Here is a 19,088-nt window from a genome sequence, read left to right on the forward strand (position 1 = left end):
CCAACAAACAAAACAAGAGTTTCGGGACCATAGCTATGAGGCCCACAGCTGCTTTGGCTTCCTTCTAACAAATGACACTGGAGTAAGGAGAGGGAGAAGGGAGGATTTAGAGGAGGATGTGTTATTTAATCCCTCAATGCACCTTAAAGGGGAGACAAACACTAAATCAATGGACAGTTAAACACATACTTGTTTAACTGTAATTGTGATTTTCATTTGGAGAAGGCAATGGCAAGCCACTCCAGTATTCTTGCCTAGAAAATCCCATGGACAGAGGAGCCTGGTAGGCTGCAGTCCATGGGGTCGCTACGAGTCAGACATGACTGAGCGACTTCACTTTCACTTTTCACTTTCACACATTGGGGAAGGAAATGGCAACCCACTCCAGTGTTCTTGCCTGGAGAATCCCAGGGACGGGGGAGCCTGGTGGGCTTCCGTCTGTGGGGTCACACAGAGTCGGACACGACTGAAGTGACTTAGCAGCTTAGTAGCAGTAGCAGTGATTTTCATTAAGAAGGAAAAATAGAGGGGAACAGTAATGGATAACATGTACACAGTACTCATCAGTTGCCAGACAATGTCCTAGGCACCTTACGTCTATTAACTCTTTTGATCTTTACCTCAATCCTAAGCAGTATAATCACCTTACAGATGAAAACACTGAAGTACAGAGGAGGCAGGTAACTTTCCCAAGATCCGCAGCTGGTATCACAAGAATATTTAACAAAGGATTAACAAAAATTAACCCTGTTTAGTGTTCGCAAGGAAGACTCTCCAGGGGAAGTGACATCCAGCAGAACAGGTTAGGCAAAGAGGCTACTGTGGATGTGTTTTGGGGCAGGTGAAGGTCTGAGGAGGCAAGAGCTGGCTAAGTTGAAGAACTGAAGGGAAAGTAGTGAAACTGGTAAGGCAAGCAGTGGCCATGCTAAACAATTTGAATTTTATCCTAACAACAAGGTACACTTTAAGAAGGGGAGTGATAGGATAAGACTGGAGCTTTTATAAGCTCCCTTTGGCAGCTGCTGGGGAGAAGGGCTTGCAGGCCTGCAGGGCCTACCTATACGTGTTAGGAGAGAGGATGGCAGCACAGGTGGAGGGAAATCATTAGATGTTCAATATTTAGGAGCGAGAAGCCAGAGAATTTGGAAATTGGTTAAGGCAGCTGGGAGAGACTTCACTGTTACACAGGGCAGTCCAGGTGTCTGGTTTGGGTGCATGGTCGAATGGCACTGCTTTGAACAACGTGGGGAAGACTGGAGTTCAGGCTGAGAGGAGATGAGGGTTGTGGTCCCGGCCACTGGGCGGTCCTGGTCCCATGAGTCCCCTAAGCGGAGGGTCGTGCAGGCCATGGGACCAGGGCTCTGAGGGCAGGGCGGGGTGGAGATGTACACAGGGCAGGTGAGCGCACACAGAAGAGGCCTGCCTGCACGGACCTGCCCGTGTACAAAGAGCAGAGACGGCAGCCCCGGCCCAAGGAGCCGTCCTGCTCAAAGGTCCTGCCAGCTCCAAGTGTTGCTGATCACAGCGTCTGTTGACTGTCTCTCAGCACCCCAGAGCGAGGCTCCCGCGGGCAAAGCGAGAGGCGAAGCACAGACCCCTGAGACCGAGTCAGGCGCAGGCTCACCACCCCGAGCCCGCGCCTCCCCAGCCCCGATGTTCCTGCAAGAGTCCAGCGCCCCCCTCTCCCACGTTTGCTCGGTCTAACCTGCTCGATCGCCTTTTATGGCGCCGTTGCTCTCTGAGGCCTTTGCACCACCTTCTGACCTGACCCCGCCATGTAGAAATGCTGGGGGTGAGGCGTAAGGGGGCCGTCGGGTCCACAGGGCGACAGCTCACTTTTGGAAGGGACGTCAAACTTCCCGGCGCCCGGAAGAGGAGGGGATGAGGGTGGGAGGGGCGCGAGGACCAGCCGAGGTGCCGCTCGCCCGGACGCCCCCTTCGGGGGTGGATCCCAGGGTTGCGGGCGCTACCGCGCCTACCGCGCGCCACCCGGCTCCCGGAAACGCCGCGCCCCCTCGGCGCTCGCGCTCTTCCGAGGTTCCGGGAGAGCGCGCGGGGCGGCGGCGGCTGCAGCCGGGGCCTCGCGGCGGGGCTCGTGCTTTGTTCGGCCGCGGACTCTCGCCCTCGGGCGCGCGGCGGCGGCGCGGAGCCCGGGGACCTGCCGGGGTGGCTGCGCCCCGGCCGGCGATGGAGGAGCGGGCGCCACCCGGGCTCCAGTGCCCGCGGAGCAGCCCCGGGACCCGCCAGGCCAGTTGCCCGGAGTAGACGGCTGCGCCGCATCACGGTACAAAGACCGGCGAAATGTGGGAGCCACCGGGGAGCCGGCAAAGGGAAAGCGAAACCCGCGGGCTGGGCTGGTGACGGGCGAAGGCGCCGCACCGCCCTCCCGACGCCGGCGGTCCGCAGGCCTGCCTCGCGAACCTGCCCGGCCCAGCCCGGCGCGCCGCAGCCATGGCCATTGCGCATCTTGCCACCGAGTATGTCTTCTCGGACTTCCTGCTGAAGGAGCCCTCCGAGCCCAAGTTTAAGGGGCTGCGGCTGGAGCTGGCCGTGGACAAGATGGTCACGTGCATCGCCGTGGGGCTGCCTCTGCTGCTCATCTCACTGGCTTTCGCGCAAGAAATCTCCACTGGTGAGGCCCGGGGCTGGCGGGATCGGGGCGGGCTGGGTCGGCGTTATCAGAGGTGCCCTGGTCTCTGGCTGGAAGTGATTTTACCACGCGCCCCTGGCGGTGCTCGCCGTTGTCATGGGCATGCACGTTGGGAAGGAAGGTAGCGAGATTTGATGGTCTGAAGCATTCTTTGTCCCGTGCTCCCCGCCCCCTAACCGTGGACCCTGCTCGTATCCCACTCCCCAGTTCGCCTGTTCCCTGCTGCCCGCTGATGCTTACTGGCAATGTGCCCAGTCAGTTCCTACTGCTGACTGTGGCTTAGTGTTCAAGCCCCACTCCTAAGATCGGCGCCGTTGTCACTAGATTTGCCTGGAACAACTGTCTCCTCTCCCCTCCGCCCCCGCATTTCTGCAGTCACCCGGTTTGTATCAGAGAAGCTCCCGAGCGTCTAAATGGAGGATATGAGGAAAAGTAACCCAATCAAAGTGCTTTCTCCCTTGTCTTACATTTAATTAACATACTGAGACTTAGCCGCTGCACGGCTGTGAATGCTGGGAAATAAAAGCTCTTGGCCAGTGTTAGAAGGATATCCAAATCCTCCACCTGGATGGTCTTTTTTTGAGTGTGAGATGAATGACTCGCCTTCATGTAAATTCTGTCACAGCAACAGTTCTGTGAGATTCTCAAAGTCTGGTGGTCTGGGCAGGATCACGTGGCTAAGAAGCAGCTGGTCTTTCTGACCAGCTGTTCTGACTTGGGCTGGGGGCGGGGGGGAGAGTGTTTGAATCGACAGGAAGGCAGTGTGTGAGGCTAGACACAGCTCTGTGGAGCGGAGGTGGCCGGTGGGCTGAAGGATGGGGAAAGCTTGTGTGAGAAGCTGGGCTCGCCCTGTGCCCCTGCCGGTGAGTGGGATGTGGATAAGCAGAGTTGAGACTTCTGCCAAGATTTTGAGATGGCCAAGAAGGCCCAGTTCCTGGAAGGACAGACACAGCGAGCGAGTATCCTCGCGGAGGCAGGATTGGTCAGGGTTTCCGGGATATGAGAGTGAATATGGGCCTGAGTCAGGGAGAACAGAACAGACTTGATGGTTTAAAAAGTGAAAAGTTATGATTTGAGTAGAGGCTGGACTAGCTGGAAATAGCACTTTATAAGTAATAGGCTGAGGGTAGTGTGTAAGGTCTGTGAAGGGGAGGAGGTTAGAGCTAGGAAGGATGCCATAAAGATGTGGCATCAGTTGAGGTCTCGTGTGAGTGTGGGCCCCATGACTAGAAGGGAAAGGACGGGAGGTTTCCAGGAGCAAGGAGCCACGGTCTTGGGCGTATAGCTTTCCAGAGGCCCCAAAGGGCTGAACTGATCAGCTGCTGCTGCTGCGTCACTTCAGTCGTGTCCGACTCTGTGCGACCCCATAGACAGAAGCCCACCAGGCTCCCCCGTCCCTGGGATTCTCCAGGCAAGATCACTGGAGTGGGTTGCCATTTCCTTCTCCAATGTGTGAAAGTGAAAAGTGAAAGTGAAGTCGCTCAGTCGTGTCCGACCCTTAGTGACCCCACGGACTGCAGCCCACCAGGCTCCTCTATCCTTGGGATTTTCCAGGCAAGAGTACTGGAGTGGCCTGCCATTGCCTTCTCCGGAAAAGCTGCAGGCCTGGTGATTGGGGAGTGATATTGACAGAAATAGTGAAGTTGAGGGAAGAGTTGGTTAGAAAAAGGTTACAGTGAGCTTGATTTTGTGATCTGCACCACAGAATTGTTCAACTTGGCAGGAAGTCACCAAATTCATTTTGAAAAGTCGTCTTCAGTTTTCCTTGTCATTGGGAAGGCATTGATAGTCGAAGCTTTCCCTCTGCCTTCCTGTGAGTTGAGGCTTCTGGGAGAAAGGAAAACCCCAAAGTAGCATGGATCCTGGAGATGATCTGCCCCTTCAGTGAATGTTTCCTGAGGACCCAGGAGTTGGGGAGACGTGGGCTCTGCCATGGGAGAGCAGCCATCTGATGCCAGAAGCTGGGTACCCTTTGTGATCAAACCCACCTCTAGCCCACATATTCCAGAGACTCTAGAGTGCTGTTGGCCCCTTCTAACTGATGGGCTGTCTGAAAGGCATTTGCTTTGGATAGGTTTACCCAGTGGGAGACTGAGCTTATGCTGTTTTTTTTGGTGGGGGGTTTGAAGGAATTTAAGGTGTGGTCCTCTCCCTGCCCTGTAGGAGTTTACCATCCCGCTGGGCACGGGAACAGACTTGCTGGAGGTAGCGTGGTTCAGCAGTGTGTGATTCAGTGACAGGGCAGTGTTAAGCTCTGAGCACCAGGTGGCAGGAACTTGGGTGAAGCTGTCAGCAGACTCCTGTATACTGAGAGCTTCAGGACATTCGAGAGGAGGAAGGCAGGACCAGGGTTGACATTAGACAAAGCCAGAAGACAGACTTCAGAGAGGAGAGAAGAGGTACAGGAGAGTGCGTGGAACTGGTCTTCTGGGGCCTGCACGCTCTGGGAGGTGGGAGCAGAAGTGACTCTGCCTAGCTGTCCGTCCAGCATTTGTAGGTCATCACAGAGGTGATGCGGTGCGGAAGGGCAGAGAGGGGCGGTGCCCATGGGCATGGTGAAGGGCACACTGGCAGCCTTTGCAGCAACCTGGAGTTGTCACTGCTCATTGGTCCTGCCTGCCCTGTGATAGCCGGAATTACAAGCAGAGCCATTCTGGAGGGAGTTGCTAGGAGAATCCTTTAATTTCTGAGTTGTGGCTGGAGAGTTTTAAAGGCCCTTGCAAAGTGAGCTGCTGATGCTGGATCGAGGTAAGAATTAAAATAGGCCTCTGGTCTGGTTAAGCCTGATACTTTGCTCAGCTCTTCTAAAGCATTGCATGCCTGGCTCCCCTAGACGGTAAGCTGGGTAGGGGGACAAAAAATCCCATATTCCACACTAACTCATGCACAGCAGAAGACAGTTTAATTTGACTGTGACTCTGGCTGGTAAGACTGTGCGATGGGAGCCAGAGAAGAGGCAGTCTGCACTGCCCGCGTTTTTTCAGCTCTTACGTTTTCTCTCCCCTTGCCTTGCATCATGTCTTGTATACAACAAGTGCTCAATTAAGATGCGGTGAAAGAAATGCAGGAGCATGTGAGAGAGCTCTCCTGGGTCTGCCCTTGGAGAACGGCCGGGCTGAGGCAGGGAGGGGCATCCAGGGAGGGAGGCCAGGGCTCCGTGTCCAGGTCAGAAGCCCAGGTCAGGATCGAGGTTGCAGCGGCCTGGTCCCAACCTGGAATTCACCAGCTCGAGGTGAGGGGTCCCTGGTACGGGGAGACTTCCTTGTTGCTGGGGTCCCCATGTTGTTTAATAACACAAGGGCTGCCCTGGTGAGGTCAGTCCTGGTCCCCTCCCTGAGGTCCCGCTCTGAGGACAGTACTGCAGGATATGGTCAGAGTGGAGGCACCAGTTGCCCCACCTGACTTACAAGCATAGAATGTATTGCAAGTCCCTCACGTTTCCTTTTGCAGCACTTTTGAGCACTGGGGCAAGGGAGAATCTGTTTGAAATGTCGAAGGCTCTGTGGAAGGCGGCTGAGTCTCGCTCTGTGTGGCTCAGGCGGTTGCATGTCATTCTGTGTGGCTTGGAGAACACAAGACTGTCGCCAAATGGCAGGTGCTGGGGTCAGAGTTCTGTGCTACAAAAGGACCCTCATTTCTAACACACCTTTGCAGATGCCTCTAGAGGTACAGCATCCGTCACCCTGACTATCTGCCTATCTCTCTATATTTCTGTATCTAGAGAGAGTTTAGGAAATAGAGTGACAGCTCTGTGTAGAATACAAGCATAATTGGGCTACATGGCCTTCACGTTCTGAAATTCCAGGAGTATTTATCTCAAGCATTGAAGAAGCTAATTCCCTAAGCATGCTACTTTTCAAGAGACCGGACCCTGAATGGGATTCGTGCTCTCGGGGTCTTTTGCTAGGTCTGCAGTGCCCTTGGCCTAGGGCTCTATGTGACCCGAGGCCGAGGTGTCTTCCCTTGGGGTCTGCTTTGACTCTGGAGCCCCAGCCTGGTGCCTTGGGAGACGCTGGGAGGGCGGAGTCCCTGTGTCCTGCCAGGATGTGGGCTGCCCAGTCCCGGTCTGGCCAGGCCACATGAGCAGCAGGGGCAACCACTAGACCCCAGGGAAGGGCGTCTGGTCCGCCCAGGGAGCCTGCTCGCCCGCTCCCCTCCTGGTGGGTGGCTGTGGTTCTGGACCGAGGGACGTGGTCTCTCGGGGTTAGCCTTCTCTGCTGCTGTCATTCCCAGGCCGGTGCTTGGCCAGCCCCAGGGTGCCGGGGGACAAGCAGCTGCAGTCTCTTGCAGAGCTGTTAGTGCTCAGCTCCCCTCGTGCTTCTTCCAGCTGAGTCAGCAGCTCTGTCATCCACTCTTCTGTGGCTGAGTGTAGGCACACCTTTGGGAATGTGTTCAGGCTGCCTTCAGCATGCAGCGGGTGGCACAGCTGATTGTTCTTTTCAGGCGTGTCTCTAAGAATGGGCTAATACTTAGGGTCTCAGGGCAAAGGTCCCAAAACAGCACATCCTCAACTCACAGTTTAAGCCAAAACACCAGGTCCCCTTACAGAAGGATGCCTGCTTTCCAGAGAGACTACTGATACATACGTTTTTCTTTGTTAATTTTTTTTTTTTTGTATTTTTATTGTTCAGATAGTAGCTACATACCTTCTCAGGGTAAAGGATTCTTAAGCTTTCCCTGTGTGTTAGAGGTGACCACTGTGGACACTGTGTACAGCTGAAAAGTCCCCTTTCTCTACATTAAATCAAAGTTTTGACACTTTTTTAAACCAAACTGAGTCACGTCATGGTGGTTTGCACTTTCCCACTCAGTATGGTATGGAGAGCCTTCTGTGTCAGTACTGAAGTGTCACCTCACTGTTTTTTAATAGACAGGCAGACAGAGATTGGAGAAGGCAATGGCACCCCACTCCAGTACTCTTGCCTGGAAAATCCCATGGATGGAGGAGTCTGGTGGGCTGCAGTCCATGGGGTTGCGAAGAGTCGGACACGACTGAGCAACCTCACTTTCACTTTTCACTTTCATGCATTGGAGAAGGAAATGGCAACCCACTCCAGTGTTCTTGCCTGGAGAATCCCAGGGACGGGGGAGCCTGGTGGGCTGCCGTCTCTGGGGTCGCACAGAGTCGGACACGACCTAAGAGACTTAGCAGACAGAGATACTCCATAGGGTGAAATGTTCTTGCCATAGTTACCCATTTTCCTAGGGATGTGCATGTGGGTTCTTCCTAATTTTCCACGATTACACATCAGGCTTGTTGGCACATAAATCTCTGTAACTGCTGCCCCCCCTTCCCATCATTGAAAGGAAAAGGGAAGAGACCAGTATCAGTTCCCAGAAAGATGGAGCCATTCTCCAGGATAGTTCTGCATTCCTGAGTTACTATTTCAAGTAAAAGTCAATGCACCTGTGTACCCTCCAGCTCCGGCTCCCTCTAAATGTGACTCAGAAGAGGGGAAGAGGAATTTTGATGTGTTCCTTGTTTTAAGAAAGAAATCGCTTCTTTCAGGAATAAGGTTGCAAGTTTCCACGGACTTTTCTGATGTGTTCTCAAAGCACAGTGTTTCCTTCTAAGCACTTACCCCAAGTTCCAATTTGTTAATTATTTGCATACTTGATTGTTGAATGCTGTCTCCCGACCATACTGTTTAAGTTCACTGGGGTCAGGGACCATTATCCTCTGTGGGGTTGACTACTCTGTCCCTAGCGCGCAGCACAAAGCTTGATACATAGTAGACATTCAATGGAGTTTGTAAAGGAATGGAATCATCAAGGATGTCAGTAGGATTTTAGCATTTTGGGATCCTGAGTGTTAGTTATTCTGTTGTCTGTAAGATGGGGCTTTGTGTATCTTGAAAGAGTTTGTCTTAAAAAAATAATCACCATCAAATATATTTGAAAACGCTGTGTAATGCCATTGGAGAGAACTGGAGTAACAGTAATAGGCCAAAGAATGGGAACTGATGGATGGCAAGCAAAGACTGAGTCATGATGAGATCGATTTTAAAAATATAACAGAATTTACCCCAATAGCTTGTTCTGTTTCAATGCCCATTGTTCCCTGACGTTAAAGAACTCAGTGACTTAGATCTATATTTAATCGTTTTCAAATCCCTTTCTCTTTGCCAAAGAGAAATGAAAATGCGAGAAGAAGATGAAGTTGTGGGGGGAAAACCTCTATTATTTCGAAACAGATGAAACTCCTTTCCTTAGCAAAAGCTGAACATGTGTCTTGAAATCTGTGCAGAATCTAGATTTGGATTAGCAACATCCTTTTAGAAACCATTCAAACACCCACCCTTCCTCTGCAGGTTGCTTCCTTGGAGCGCTTTCTTCTCAAACCCCTACCTGGGGCACAGTTTGGTCCAGAGCGGGGGTGCAGTTTGGGAGTACCGTGCCCCAGCTGAGTGAGCTGGGCGCAGCCTGAGTGAGCTCGGCGCAGCCGTGTCTCTTGGGGCTGCCTGGGGCAGCTGGGACATTGGTTTCTGGGAGAGAAAGCACTGGGGTGAGCCTGGCTACACGTGGGGCACAGGGTATGTACTAGCACAGGGGGGAGTTCATCCTCTCTAAAGCTTGGCCTGGCATGCTGTGATTCGTGGGGTCGCAAAGAGTTGGGCAAGACTGAGCGACTGAGCTGAACTGAACTGAAAGCTTGCACTCCTTTTTCTCAAAGGCCGTTTACATATGTGTATATTTATCTGATTATAAAGATATGACTTCCTGTAGAAAACATGGGCAATGTGGAACAGAGCAGTAATTCCAGCACTGTTACAACACTGAGGTAACCACTGTCAAAGCTTTGTGTGTTTCCCCCAACTCTTTATTGTATATACATAGCTGACAACTTGTTTTCTGCTTTTGAAAAACCAAACTTCATTTCGGGTGATTTTACCTCATTCTTAAATCTGACAGACTTGCCTTTTGTTGGCTACCAAAGTAAACATGGAAAAGGTGTATGGAAACTGAAGCTTGTTGCAATTTTTCGCGAACACAAATAGCAATGTGAGGAACACTCCTGAACATAAACCTCTAAACTAAAGGTCTCAGTATTTCAACAAATTGTGTATAAATCTAATTACAAAGTGTAGGAACATTTTCAGGATTCTAGACTTAAATGGCTGGTTGCTCTCTGGAAAGATCATTTGTTGTTGAATCTTCCAGCAGTTGAGAGGGTCCCCTTGCTCCTGGTTTCCAGAGTGTATGATTTTATGTATCTCATTTACCCAGGTCCTTACATCTAGAAATAAACCAGGAAATTGACAAGCAACAGACAAAGTGACCGACTTGCCTGCACAGCTTGTTATCTCTTTAGTAGATAAATTCCTCAAAATATATTGCTACAGAATTATAGGAAGGGGATCATTACTGGCAATTTGTCAAGTTACCTGTCAAATTTCTACATTTGGGGGCTCATTAAATTTACTTTCATTTCATTGTTTTTTGCCTTTTGATTAATTAATTTATTTATTTGGCTGCATCAAGTCTTAGTTACGGCGTATCTTATGGTGGGGGACTTAGTTGCCCCAAGTCATGTGGGATCTTAGTTTCCCAACCAGGGATTGAACCTGGGTCCCTTGCATTGCAAGGCAGATTCTTAACCACTGGACCACCAGGGAAGTCCCTCACTTCGTATTTTGATTATTGCTATTACTACAATCTTTGTGATTGAGAGAAGCTGGGCGGTTAAGGCTGGGATAAATGAAGTGGAAATGCTTTGAGAAAATTACAGCTTCCAGATAGGCTCAGAACATGGTGAATATTCAGTATGAAGGATGAAGAGGTTCTCCATGGACTCAGTGTATCAGCTGATGAGATAGACTGGGAGCAGTGCGTCTGCCCTGAGACGCTCTTGAGTAGATACCCCACCATTCTGCTGCTGTGTCAGTGGAGGGGACTTTCCAGGTAGTTTAATTTGCCATGTGTCTATATGTTTGTGTTAAAGTTCAGAGCAAGAGGAAATTAATACCCTGCCATTTTTTGTTGTTGTTTTATAAAGCATACCCCAATCTTGGTCTCTTTCCTAGAGGTAACTTCTATTACTGTTTACTGTGTATCCTTTTCACTGCTCGATGTTCCTATGGAAAAACCTGAGTTAAATTTGTAACCAAATATGTCATGTATTAACATTTCCTCATTTGTTTATAATGTGTCCCAGAGATATTTTGGTGTCTATGTGTCGGTCTGCCTCATTCTTTTTAGTTGCCTGTAATTTTCCATTGTATGACTATACCTTAGTTCATTTAACCTTTCTGTTAACGGACATGTAGGTTCATTCCACTTTTTTTCTGCTGCAAATAGTGGTTCAGTGAGCATCCTTGGATGTGCTTCCTCATGCAAAATGTGTTTTTCTAGGGTAGCGGTTCTCAAACTTTTTGGTTTTAAGACACTTTTATATTTTATACTCTTACTAAATTTTATTGAGGATTTCCAAAGAGCCTTTGTTTGTAGGTTATATCCATCAGTATTGCATTAGCAATTAAAACTGAGAGATTTTTAAAATATTCATTAATTTAAAATATAAGCCCATTACATGTTAACCTATATTTTATGAAAAAATAAGTTTAGAAAACAAAAGTTTGGAAAGAAGAGTGGCATTGGCTCCCAGTGTTGCAAGTCTTCCTGATGTCCGGCTCGTTTGCAGACCACTGACCACGGCCTGCTCCTCATTCATTGCACGGTGATGCGCCAAGTCAGTAGCTTCTGGAAGCACTATCGAACATACGAGAGAATGAGATTAAGAAGGTAGGTAACAGAAAAACATCTATTTCTGCTTCATTGACTATGCCAAAGCCTTTGACTGTGTGGACCACAATAAACTGTGGAAAATTCCGAAAGAGATGGGAATCCCAGACCACCTGACCTGCCTCTTGAGAAACCTGTATGCAGGTCAGGAAGCAACAGCAGAACTGGACATGGAACAACAGACTGGTTCCAAATAGGAAAAGGAGTACGTCAAGGTTGTATATTGTCACCCTGCTTATTTAACTTATATGCAGAGTACATCATGAGGAACGCTTGGCTGGAAGAAGCACAAGCTGGAATCGAGATTGCTGGGAGAAATATCAATCACCTCAGATATGCAGATGACACCACCCTTATGGCAGAAAGTGAAGAAGAACTCAAAAGCCTCTTGATGAAAGTGAAAGAGGAGAGTGAAAAGGTTGGCTTGAAGCTCAACATTCAGAAAACAAAGATCATGGCATCTGGTCCCATCCCTTCATGGGAAATAGATGGGGAAACAGTGGAAACAGTGTCAGACTTTATTTTTTGGGGCTCCAAAATCACTGCAGATGCTGATTGCAGCGATGAAATTAAAAGACGCTTACTCCTTGGAAGGAAAGTTATGACCAACCTTGATAGTATATTAAAAAGCAGAGACATTCCTTTGCCAACCAAGGTCCGTCTAGTCAAGGCTATGGTTTTTCCTGTGGTCATGTATGGATGTGAGAGTTGGACTGTGAAGAAAGCTGTTTGCCGAAGAATTGATGCTTTTGAACTGTGGTGCTGGAGAAGACTCTTGACTGCAAGGAGAGCCAACCAGTCCATTCTGAAGGAGATCAATCCTGGGTGTTCATTGGAAGGACTGATGCTAAAGCTGAAACTCCAATACTTTGGCCACCTCATGCAACGAGTTGACTCACTGGAAAAGGCTCTGATTCTGGGAGGGATTGGGGGTGGGAGGAGACAGAGACGACAGAGAATGAGATGACTGGATGGCATCACCGACTCGATGGACATGAGTTTGAGTGAACTCCGGGATTTTTGATGGACAGGGAGGCCTGGCGTGCTGTGATTCATGGGGTCGCAAAGAGTCGGCACGACTGAGATACTGAACTGAACTGAAGTGAATTCCAGAATAGAGAAATGATACACTTTGAACAGCTGAGGGGCTTCCCAACTGGCACTAGTGGTAAAGAATTCTGCTGGTGCAGGAGACACAAGAGACATGGGTTCGATCCTAGGTTGGGAAGATCCCCTGGAGTAGGAAGTGCCATCTCACTCCAGGATTCTTGTGTGGAAAATTCCATGGATAGAGGAGCCTGGGCTACAGTCCAGGGAGCTGCAAAGAGTGGAGCATGACTGATCACAGAAGAACTGAGGGAACCCCCTTTCAGCACTTCTTGCTTACCAGAAAGGAGCAGCTGTGGGCGCGTAAGTGACCAGAAGGCCTGCCCCCTTGACTCAGTTTCAGCCCTTGTGACATGAAGACGCTGGACTAAAATTGGCTGTTACACGCCCTCCGGTTTCCTTCTGGTTCCGGCACTAGAGTTCACGCCCCGTCTTACATCTGACTCTTTCTCACCTTCTCGCCTTGGTGTCCGTTCGCTCACATCCTCCTTCACGTGCCTCACTTAGGTGCTGAGAGCTGCTCTGCGTTCAGAACCTGTCAGTGAAGGAGGCAGACGTGTCCTGGCGCTTGCAGCCTGGCAGAGAAGATGCTTTCCTAGTAACTGCAGGCTTCTGGTTGTGATACGTGCTTTGGAACAAGTGCCGTTGGAGAAGCGTCGCCCAGCCAGGGACATTGGAGAGGGCCTTCTGAGGACGTGACACGTGGCCGAGTTTTCAGTGAGCGCCTGTGAGGCTTCGAGGGGAGAAGGGACGTGGTTTCTTGGAGAATGAGAGAGGCTCGGTGTCCTTGGGGCCTGCTGAGCGGGAGGGAAGGGCGAGTGGTGGGTTAGAGAGGTGAGAAGGGCTCCGCGCGCGGAGGGCCTCTTGGGATTTGGATTTTGGAGTTTATCCAGAGTGATTGGAGGGCTTTTTGTTATAAATGACATAGTCAGATATGCATTTGAAAATCTCACCCCAGATACTTTGCGGCGACTGGAGTGGAGACGTGGAGAGACTAGTCAGGGACCGTCACGGTTCAGTTAAGCATCACCGACTGTGTCCTTGGAGGACGGGGATTGTCGCATGTGTCTTGGACTCACTGTGGGGCTTCCTGTGGGGCACATGGGTCACCGCCGTTTCTCAGGAGCTGCTGGGAGCTCTGCGGGCACGCCAGATGCCTCCGGTTGTGCTGAGATGCTGGAGCTAGTTGGGAAAGGCCCCAAGTTGGCCACTTTCAGAGGCTCTGCCCTGGGCTCCGTGGTGTCTTTGAAGCCTGGCCCCGGGTGGGCCCCAGGAGCCTCTCAGACAGGAGGCTCTGGCCTGGGCCCTGCGGGTGAACAGCCAGTGGGGCTGGTGTCCGGAGGGAAATGCTGCTTCTCGCCTCTGCACCGAGGCAGCTGCTCCCAACCTCTTCCCTCCCCTGCTGTCCTGAGGTCCGATATTAATAGCTGCTGAGTGTATACACACACGCACACATATCAGTATTTTTATTTTTAATTTAGTTTTTAAATTTGGCTGTGCCACCCGGCATGCAAGATCTTACTTCCCCAACCCAGGAATGAACTTGTGGCCCCTGCGTTGAAAGCGTGGAGTCTTTACTGGACCACGGGGAAGTCTTAAGTGACAGTAAAGTCACTCAGTTGTGTCTGACTCTTTGCAATCCCTTGGACTGTAGCCCACCAGGCTCTTCTGTCCATGGAATTTTCCATCAAGAGTACTGGAGTGGGTTGCCATTTCCTTCTCTAGGGGATCTTCCCTACTCAGGGATTGAACCCTGGTCTCCCTCATTGTGGGCAGCCACCTTACCACCATCTGAGCCACCAGGAAAGCCTTAAGACTTTACTTTTTCAGAACAGTGTTAGTTTTGCAGCAAAATTGAGGGGAATGTACAAATATTTGCCATATACTCCCTGCCCCTACACATGCACAACCTTCTCTGCTACCAACATTTCCCTCATAACACATTCTGTGGGTTTGGAAAAATGTGTAATGTTACTATCCATCATTATGGTATTACACGGAGTATTTCCACTGCCCTCAAATTCCTCTGTACTCTGCCTATTCAGCTTCTACCATCTAACCCTTGGCAACCACTGACTTTTTTTTTTACCGTCCCTAGTCTGGTCTTTTCCTCAGTGTCGTAGACTTGGAATCACAGTCTATGTAGCATGTTCAGACCGGCTTCTCTCACTCAGCGATATGCAGTCAGGGTTTCTCATGTCTTCTCATGGCTTGATAGCCATTTCTTTTTAACACTGAATAACATTCCATCGTTTGGACATAGCACTGTTTATTTATGCAGTCACCTGCTGAAGGACATCTTAGTCGATTCTGAGTCTTGGCAGTTACAAACAAAGCTATAATGAACATCCTCATGTGAGTTTCTGTGTGGACATCAGTTTTCAGGTCCTTTGGGTAAATACCAAGGAGCATGGTTGCTGTACAGTATGTTTGGCTCTGTACAAAGTGGCCAAACTGGTTTCCAGAGTGACTGTGCTCTTCTGCGCTCTGACCGGCGCCTGACGAGCGTGCCCGTGGCGCCAGCCCTCACCAGCTTTCCGTGTTGTCTGTGTTCCAGGCTGTGGCCGTGCGAATGGTGTGCACTGGCACCGTGCTGTTTCAGTGTTTGTTTCTCTGATGACGTATGATATGGAACATCGTATCATATGCTTACTTTCTATCTGCATATCTTCTTGCGGGAGGGGTCTGTTAAGGTCTTTGGCCCATTTTTTGAGTTGTTCCTTATTGTTGAGTTTTAAGAATTCTTAGTGTGTATATAAATATTTTAACTGAAGTATTATTTGATTTATAGTGTGGTGTTTCTGGTCTACAGTAAAGTGATTCAGCCATATGTATATACATTTTTCAAATTCTTTTCTATTATAGGTTATTTTAAGATATTGAATATACAGGAGGACCTTGTTGTTTACCTATTTGATATATAGTAGTTTATATGTGTGGAGAAGGAAATGGCAACCCACTCCAGTGTTCTTGCCTGGAGAATCCCAGGGACGGGGGAGCCTGGTGGGCTTCCGTCTGTGGGGTCACACAGAGTCGGACACGACTGAAGTGACTTAGCAGCAGCAGCAGCAGTTTATATGTGAAAGTGAAAGTCGCTCAGTCGTGTCTGACTCTGTGACCCCATGGACTATACAGGCCATGGAATTCTCCAGGCCAGAATACTGGAGTGGGTAGCCATTCCCTTCTTCCCTCGCAACTCAGTTGGTAAAGAATCCGCCTGCAATGGAGGAGACCCTGGTTCGATTCCTGGGTTGGGAAGATCCGCTGGAGAAGGGATAGGCTACCCATTCCAGTGTTCTTGGGCTTCCCTTGTGGCTCAGCTGGTAAAGAATCCGCCTGCAATGTGGGAGACCTGGGTTCGATTCCTATGTTGGGAAGATCCCCTGGAGAACGGAATGGCTACCCGTCCTTCTATACCGGTTCCAGTATTCTGGCCTGGAGAATTCCATGGACTGTATAGTGCATGGGCTTGCAAAGAGTCAGACACGATGAGCGACTTTCACTGTCACTCTCCAGGGGATCTTCCCAACCCGAATCTGCTCATCCCAAACTCCTAAATTTATCCTCCTCACCCCATCTTGACTTTTTCTCTGGTAACCATTCATTTGTTTTCTGTCTGCGGGTCTGTTTCTGTTTTGTAAATAAGTCGTCTGTGTCACTGTTTTATATTTCACATGTTAGTGTTACATTTGTCTTTGTCCGATTTACTTCATGTAGTGTGATGATGTCTAGGTCCATCCATGTTGCTGCAGATGACATTGTTTCATTCTTTTTTTATGGCTGAGCAATAGTTCATTGCATATATTTATACCACATCTTCTGTATCTAAGGATATCTTTACGTATTTTTGATAACAGTCCTTTGTTACATGAAGCCACTGTGTATTGACACCACCTGTGAGCTTGGTCCTTATAGCGTGATACTTTTCTCAGCAGAAATTCTTCCAAAAAGTTCTGTATTTTCACTTTGGGGAGGCTTTGGAATATTCGTTAAGATCTGCATTTGGAGAGAGACTCCGTGGGCTCCGGTCCCGGCACAGCCCAGACGCGTTTCCTGTGAGACGTGGGGCGAATTCCGCAGTTTCTCCGTGCCCTGGTCTTCTCCTCAGTAAATGGGGTGACTCCGGCGAACCTCCCTCACAGGGTGGTGGGAATGACTTGTGTGCACACCGTGGGCCCTGGAGCTGTGTCTGGGACCCAGTAGCTGTTCAGTCGGGGTTAGCTGCTCGGCGCCCTCCAGCACTCTATGACGCTGCCAGATGAGGACCTGCCGTCAGTTCAGCTCAGTTCAGTTCAGTTGCTCAGTCGTGTCCGACTCTCCGCGACCTGATGAATCACAGCACGCCAGGCCTCCCTGTCCATCACCAACTCCCGGAGTTCACTCAAACTCATGTCCACAGAGTCGGTGATGCCATCCAGCCATCTGATTCTCGGTCGTCCCCTTCTCCTCCTGCCCCCAACCTTTCCCAGCATCAGAGTCTTTTCCAGTGAGGGGCCGGTTAACACACTCAGGGGCGCACGGGGCAGGGCTGGAGTGCAGCTTTGGTTCTGCAGCCTGAGTTCTCAGACATCGCTGTGTACTCTGCCGGAGCGGCACACTGAGCTCAGAGCGAGCTTGTACCCAGCATAGAAGCTGCTAGTTTGTTCTGGGTCTCGACCCTGTTCCCCACTCTTGGGACCATCTTCCCACTCGTGAGACCATCTTCCTCACCCCTTGCTGGGGAGGGTGCCTGTTCTGCTGAGTCACAGCCAGCCCCATCCTCAATTTAGCCCTGCAGCTTCAGCGGGACATCAAGACCATCTGTGTGTGAATTACAGCCCCAAGGGTCTTATTAATAAAACACAGCACACCTCCCACCACCCATCCTGCCAGACCTCCTGGTGATTATCATAGCATCAAGTCTAGACTTCCCAGCATGTCCCCCCATGGTGTCCTTTATCTGATCCCCAGCTGAACTCTGTTCCAGGCACAGTGGTCTGCTCCCCTGTGTAACACGTGGTGAACTTCAGAGACCTAGCCTGGGGCTTCCCTGGTGGTCCGGTAGCTAACACTGCTCCCAGCGTGGGGCGTGTGGGTTTGATCCCTGGTCAGGGACTTAGATCTCACATGTTGCCCCTGAGTCTGCATGCCACAGCTAAAGATGCCACGTGACGCACCAGGTGCTGCCAAGTAAATAGATAAATGGATACTTTAAAATAAATCATCAAAGACTCTGAGCCTTCTCGTGCTTTTTCGCAGCCTGGGTTTTCTCCTTTCCTCCCTTCGAGTATGATTATCTGCCATGGCTCAGCCTTCATGCAGTCTTTTTGTCTGTTATCATCAGTGGTTCATATTCTTGGCCTCCTCCACTGGACTGTAATCTCTTCAAGGACAGAGTCCATGCTTTCTTTGTCTCTGAGTCCTCTGTGGTCCCGTGCCCGATAAATGCGTTTGGGGTTGAGCTCAATACCATCGAGGTCTGAGTATGTTACGGAGCACAGCTGTGCCAAAGAGAAACAGAAAGAACTGCCCTTGGGGAGAACAAGGTCCTTGGCACAAGGCTGCTGGCACGAAGGCTCTGTGTGTGGCCTTAAATACCCAACTCAGAGAAACTAAGATGTCTGTCTTCTTTTCGTTTTTTGGCCGCACTGTGCGGCATGTGGGATCTCCGTTCCCCAACTAGGGATGGAGTCCGTGCCCCTGATTGGGAGCGTGGCATCTTAACCATGGGACTGCCAGGGAAGTCCCTGTCTTTTCTGAGGTTCCTTGAGAAGAACATTTGCTGCTTCAGCATCTGCATCTGTCCATGAAATCCTCCATGGTCAGTTCAGAATGTCTTTGTGTCTGCAAAGAACTGGCCACCGCTTGACCAGCTGACTAAATAATGGTAGCAGTCTCTGTTCTTCTCATTTTCCTGGAGTCGCTGATCATTGATTCGTACCACATTTAGACACTCAAGGCCTTCTCTGACACAGTGGGCTTGCTTTGTTGCAGAAACTATAAAATCCCGCTTTTAAGAGGTGTCTTTGAGGGAGGGGCGATACCAAAGGACTTAACAAAGTTGAGGCTAGTTTCAAGCCATGACCCCATTAAATCTCAGATCGCAGCTTTCCAAGGCATGCTTTCACAATGCATGTACTCTGAGATTTACAGAAGATAAGACAAGGAAACCAGTCAGGGCCATGAAATTCAAGTCATTATAAAGGTACTGAAGAAAATAAGACAGGATATGACATATAAATGACCCATACATCTTTGTCTTTCCAGTGCTTACCGTGGTGCCTAGTACATAGAAATAAAAACAGCCACCATTTATTGTGTTCTTACTGTCTGCTTGCACTGTGGCATACATTTCATTTAATCCTTATAGGAATTCTGTGAGGTTTTGCAGATGAGAAAAATTAGGTTCAGAGAGGTTCCGTAATTTGCTAGCAAGTAAAGGAGAAAACCTAATGAGTGTTGGCTATAATGGGACCTTAAAGCCATATTCAGGAAATAGTTTAGAACCTGATTTCTTCCCTTTAGACTAAAATCCCTTCTCCACACCGAAGTGGACTTCCGTGTTCACACAGTTTTGGCCTCTGTGTCAGTGAGGACCAGTTGTACAATA

General features: G+C 49.8%; 2 protein-coding genes and 1 pseudogene across 8 annotated transcripts in view; 2 read left to right on the plus strand and 1 right to left on the minus strand.

Annotated features, from left to right (window-relative positions):
- LOC129557789 (liprin-alpha-1-like) overlaps nt 1–19,088 on the minus strand; it is a 263,237-nt gene that overhangs the window by 188,215 nt on the left and 55,934 nt on the right. The window lies entirely within an intron of this gene.
- Nucleotides 1–19,088, plus strand: part of LOC129557793 (ferroxidase HEPHL1-like) — a 178,635-nt pseudogene that overhangs the window by 137,546 nt on the left and 22,001 nt on the right. The gene's annotated exons all lie outside the window — the stretch shown is intronic.
- Nucleotides 1,216–19,088, plus strand: part of LOC148773922 (uncharacterized) — a 39,874-nt gene continuing 22,001 nt past the window's right edge. Inside the window, exons 1-3 of the mRNA XM_088832017.1 lie at nt 1,216–1,243; nt 1,547–1,689; nt 1,824–2,632. Coding sequence (XP_088688143.1) covers nt 1,216–1,243; nt 1,547–1,689; nt 1,824–2,528 — 876 coding nt within the window. The 3' untranslated portion in view covers nt 2,529–2,632. The remainder of the gene's footprint in view (nt 1,244–1,546; nt 1,690–1,823; nt 2,633–19,088) is intronic.

Source organism: Moschus berezovskii, chromosome 25 (assembly GCF_049115385.1).
Source record: "Moschus berezovskii isolate FMDL1 chromosome 25, NW_MosBer_1.0, whole genome shotgun sequence".
NCBI lineage: Eukaryota > Metazoa > Chordata > Mammalia > Artiodactyla > Moschidae > Moschus > Moschus berezovskii.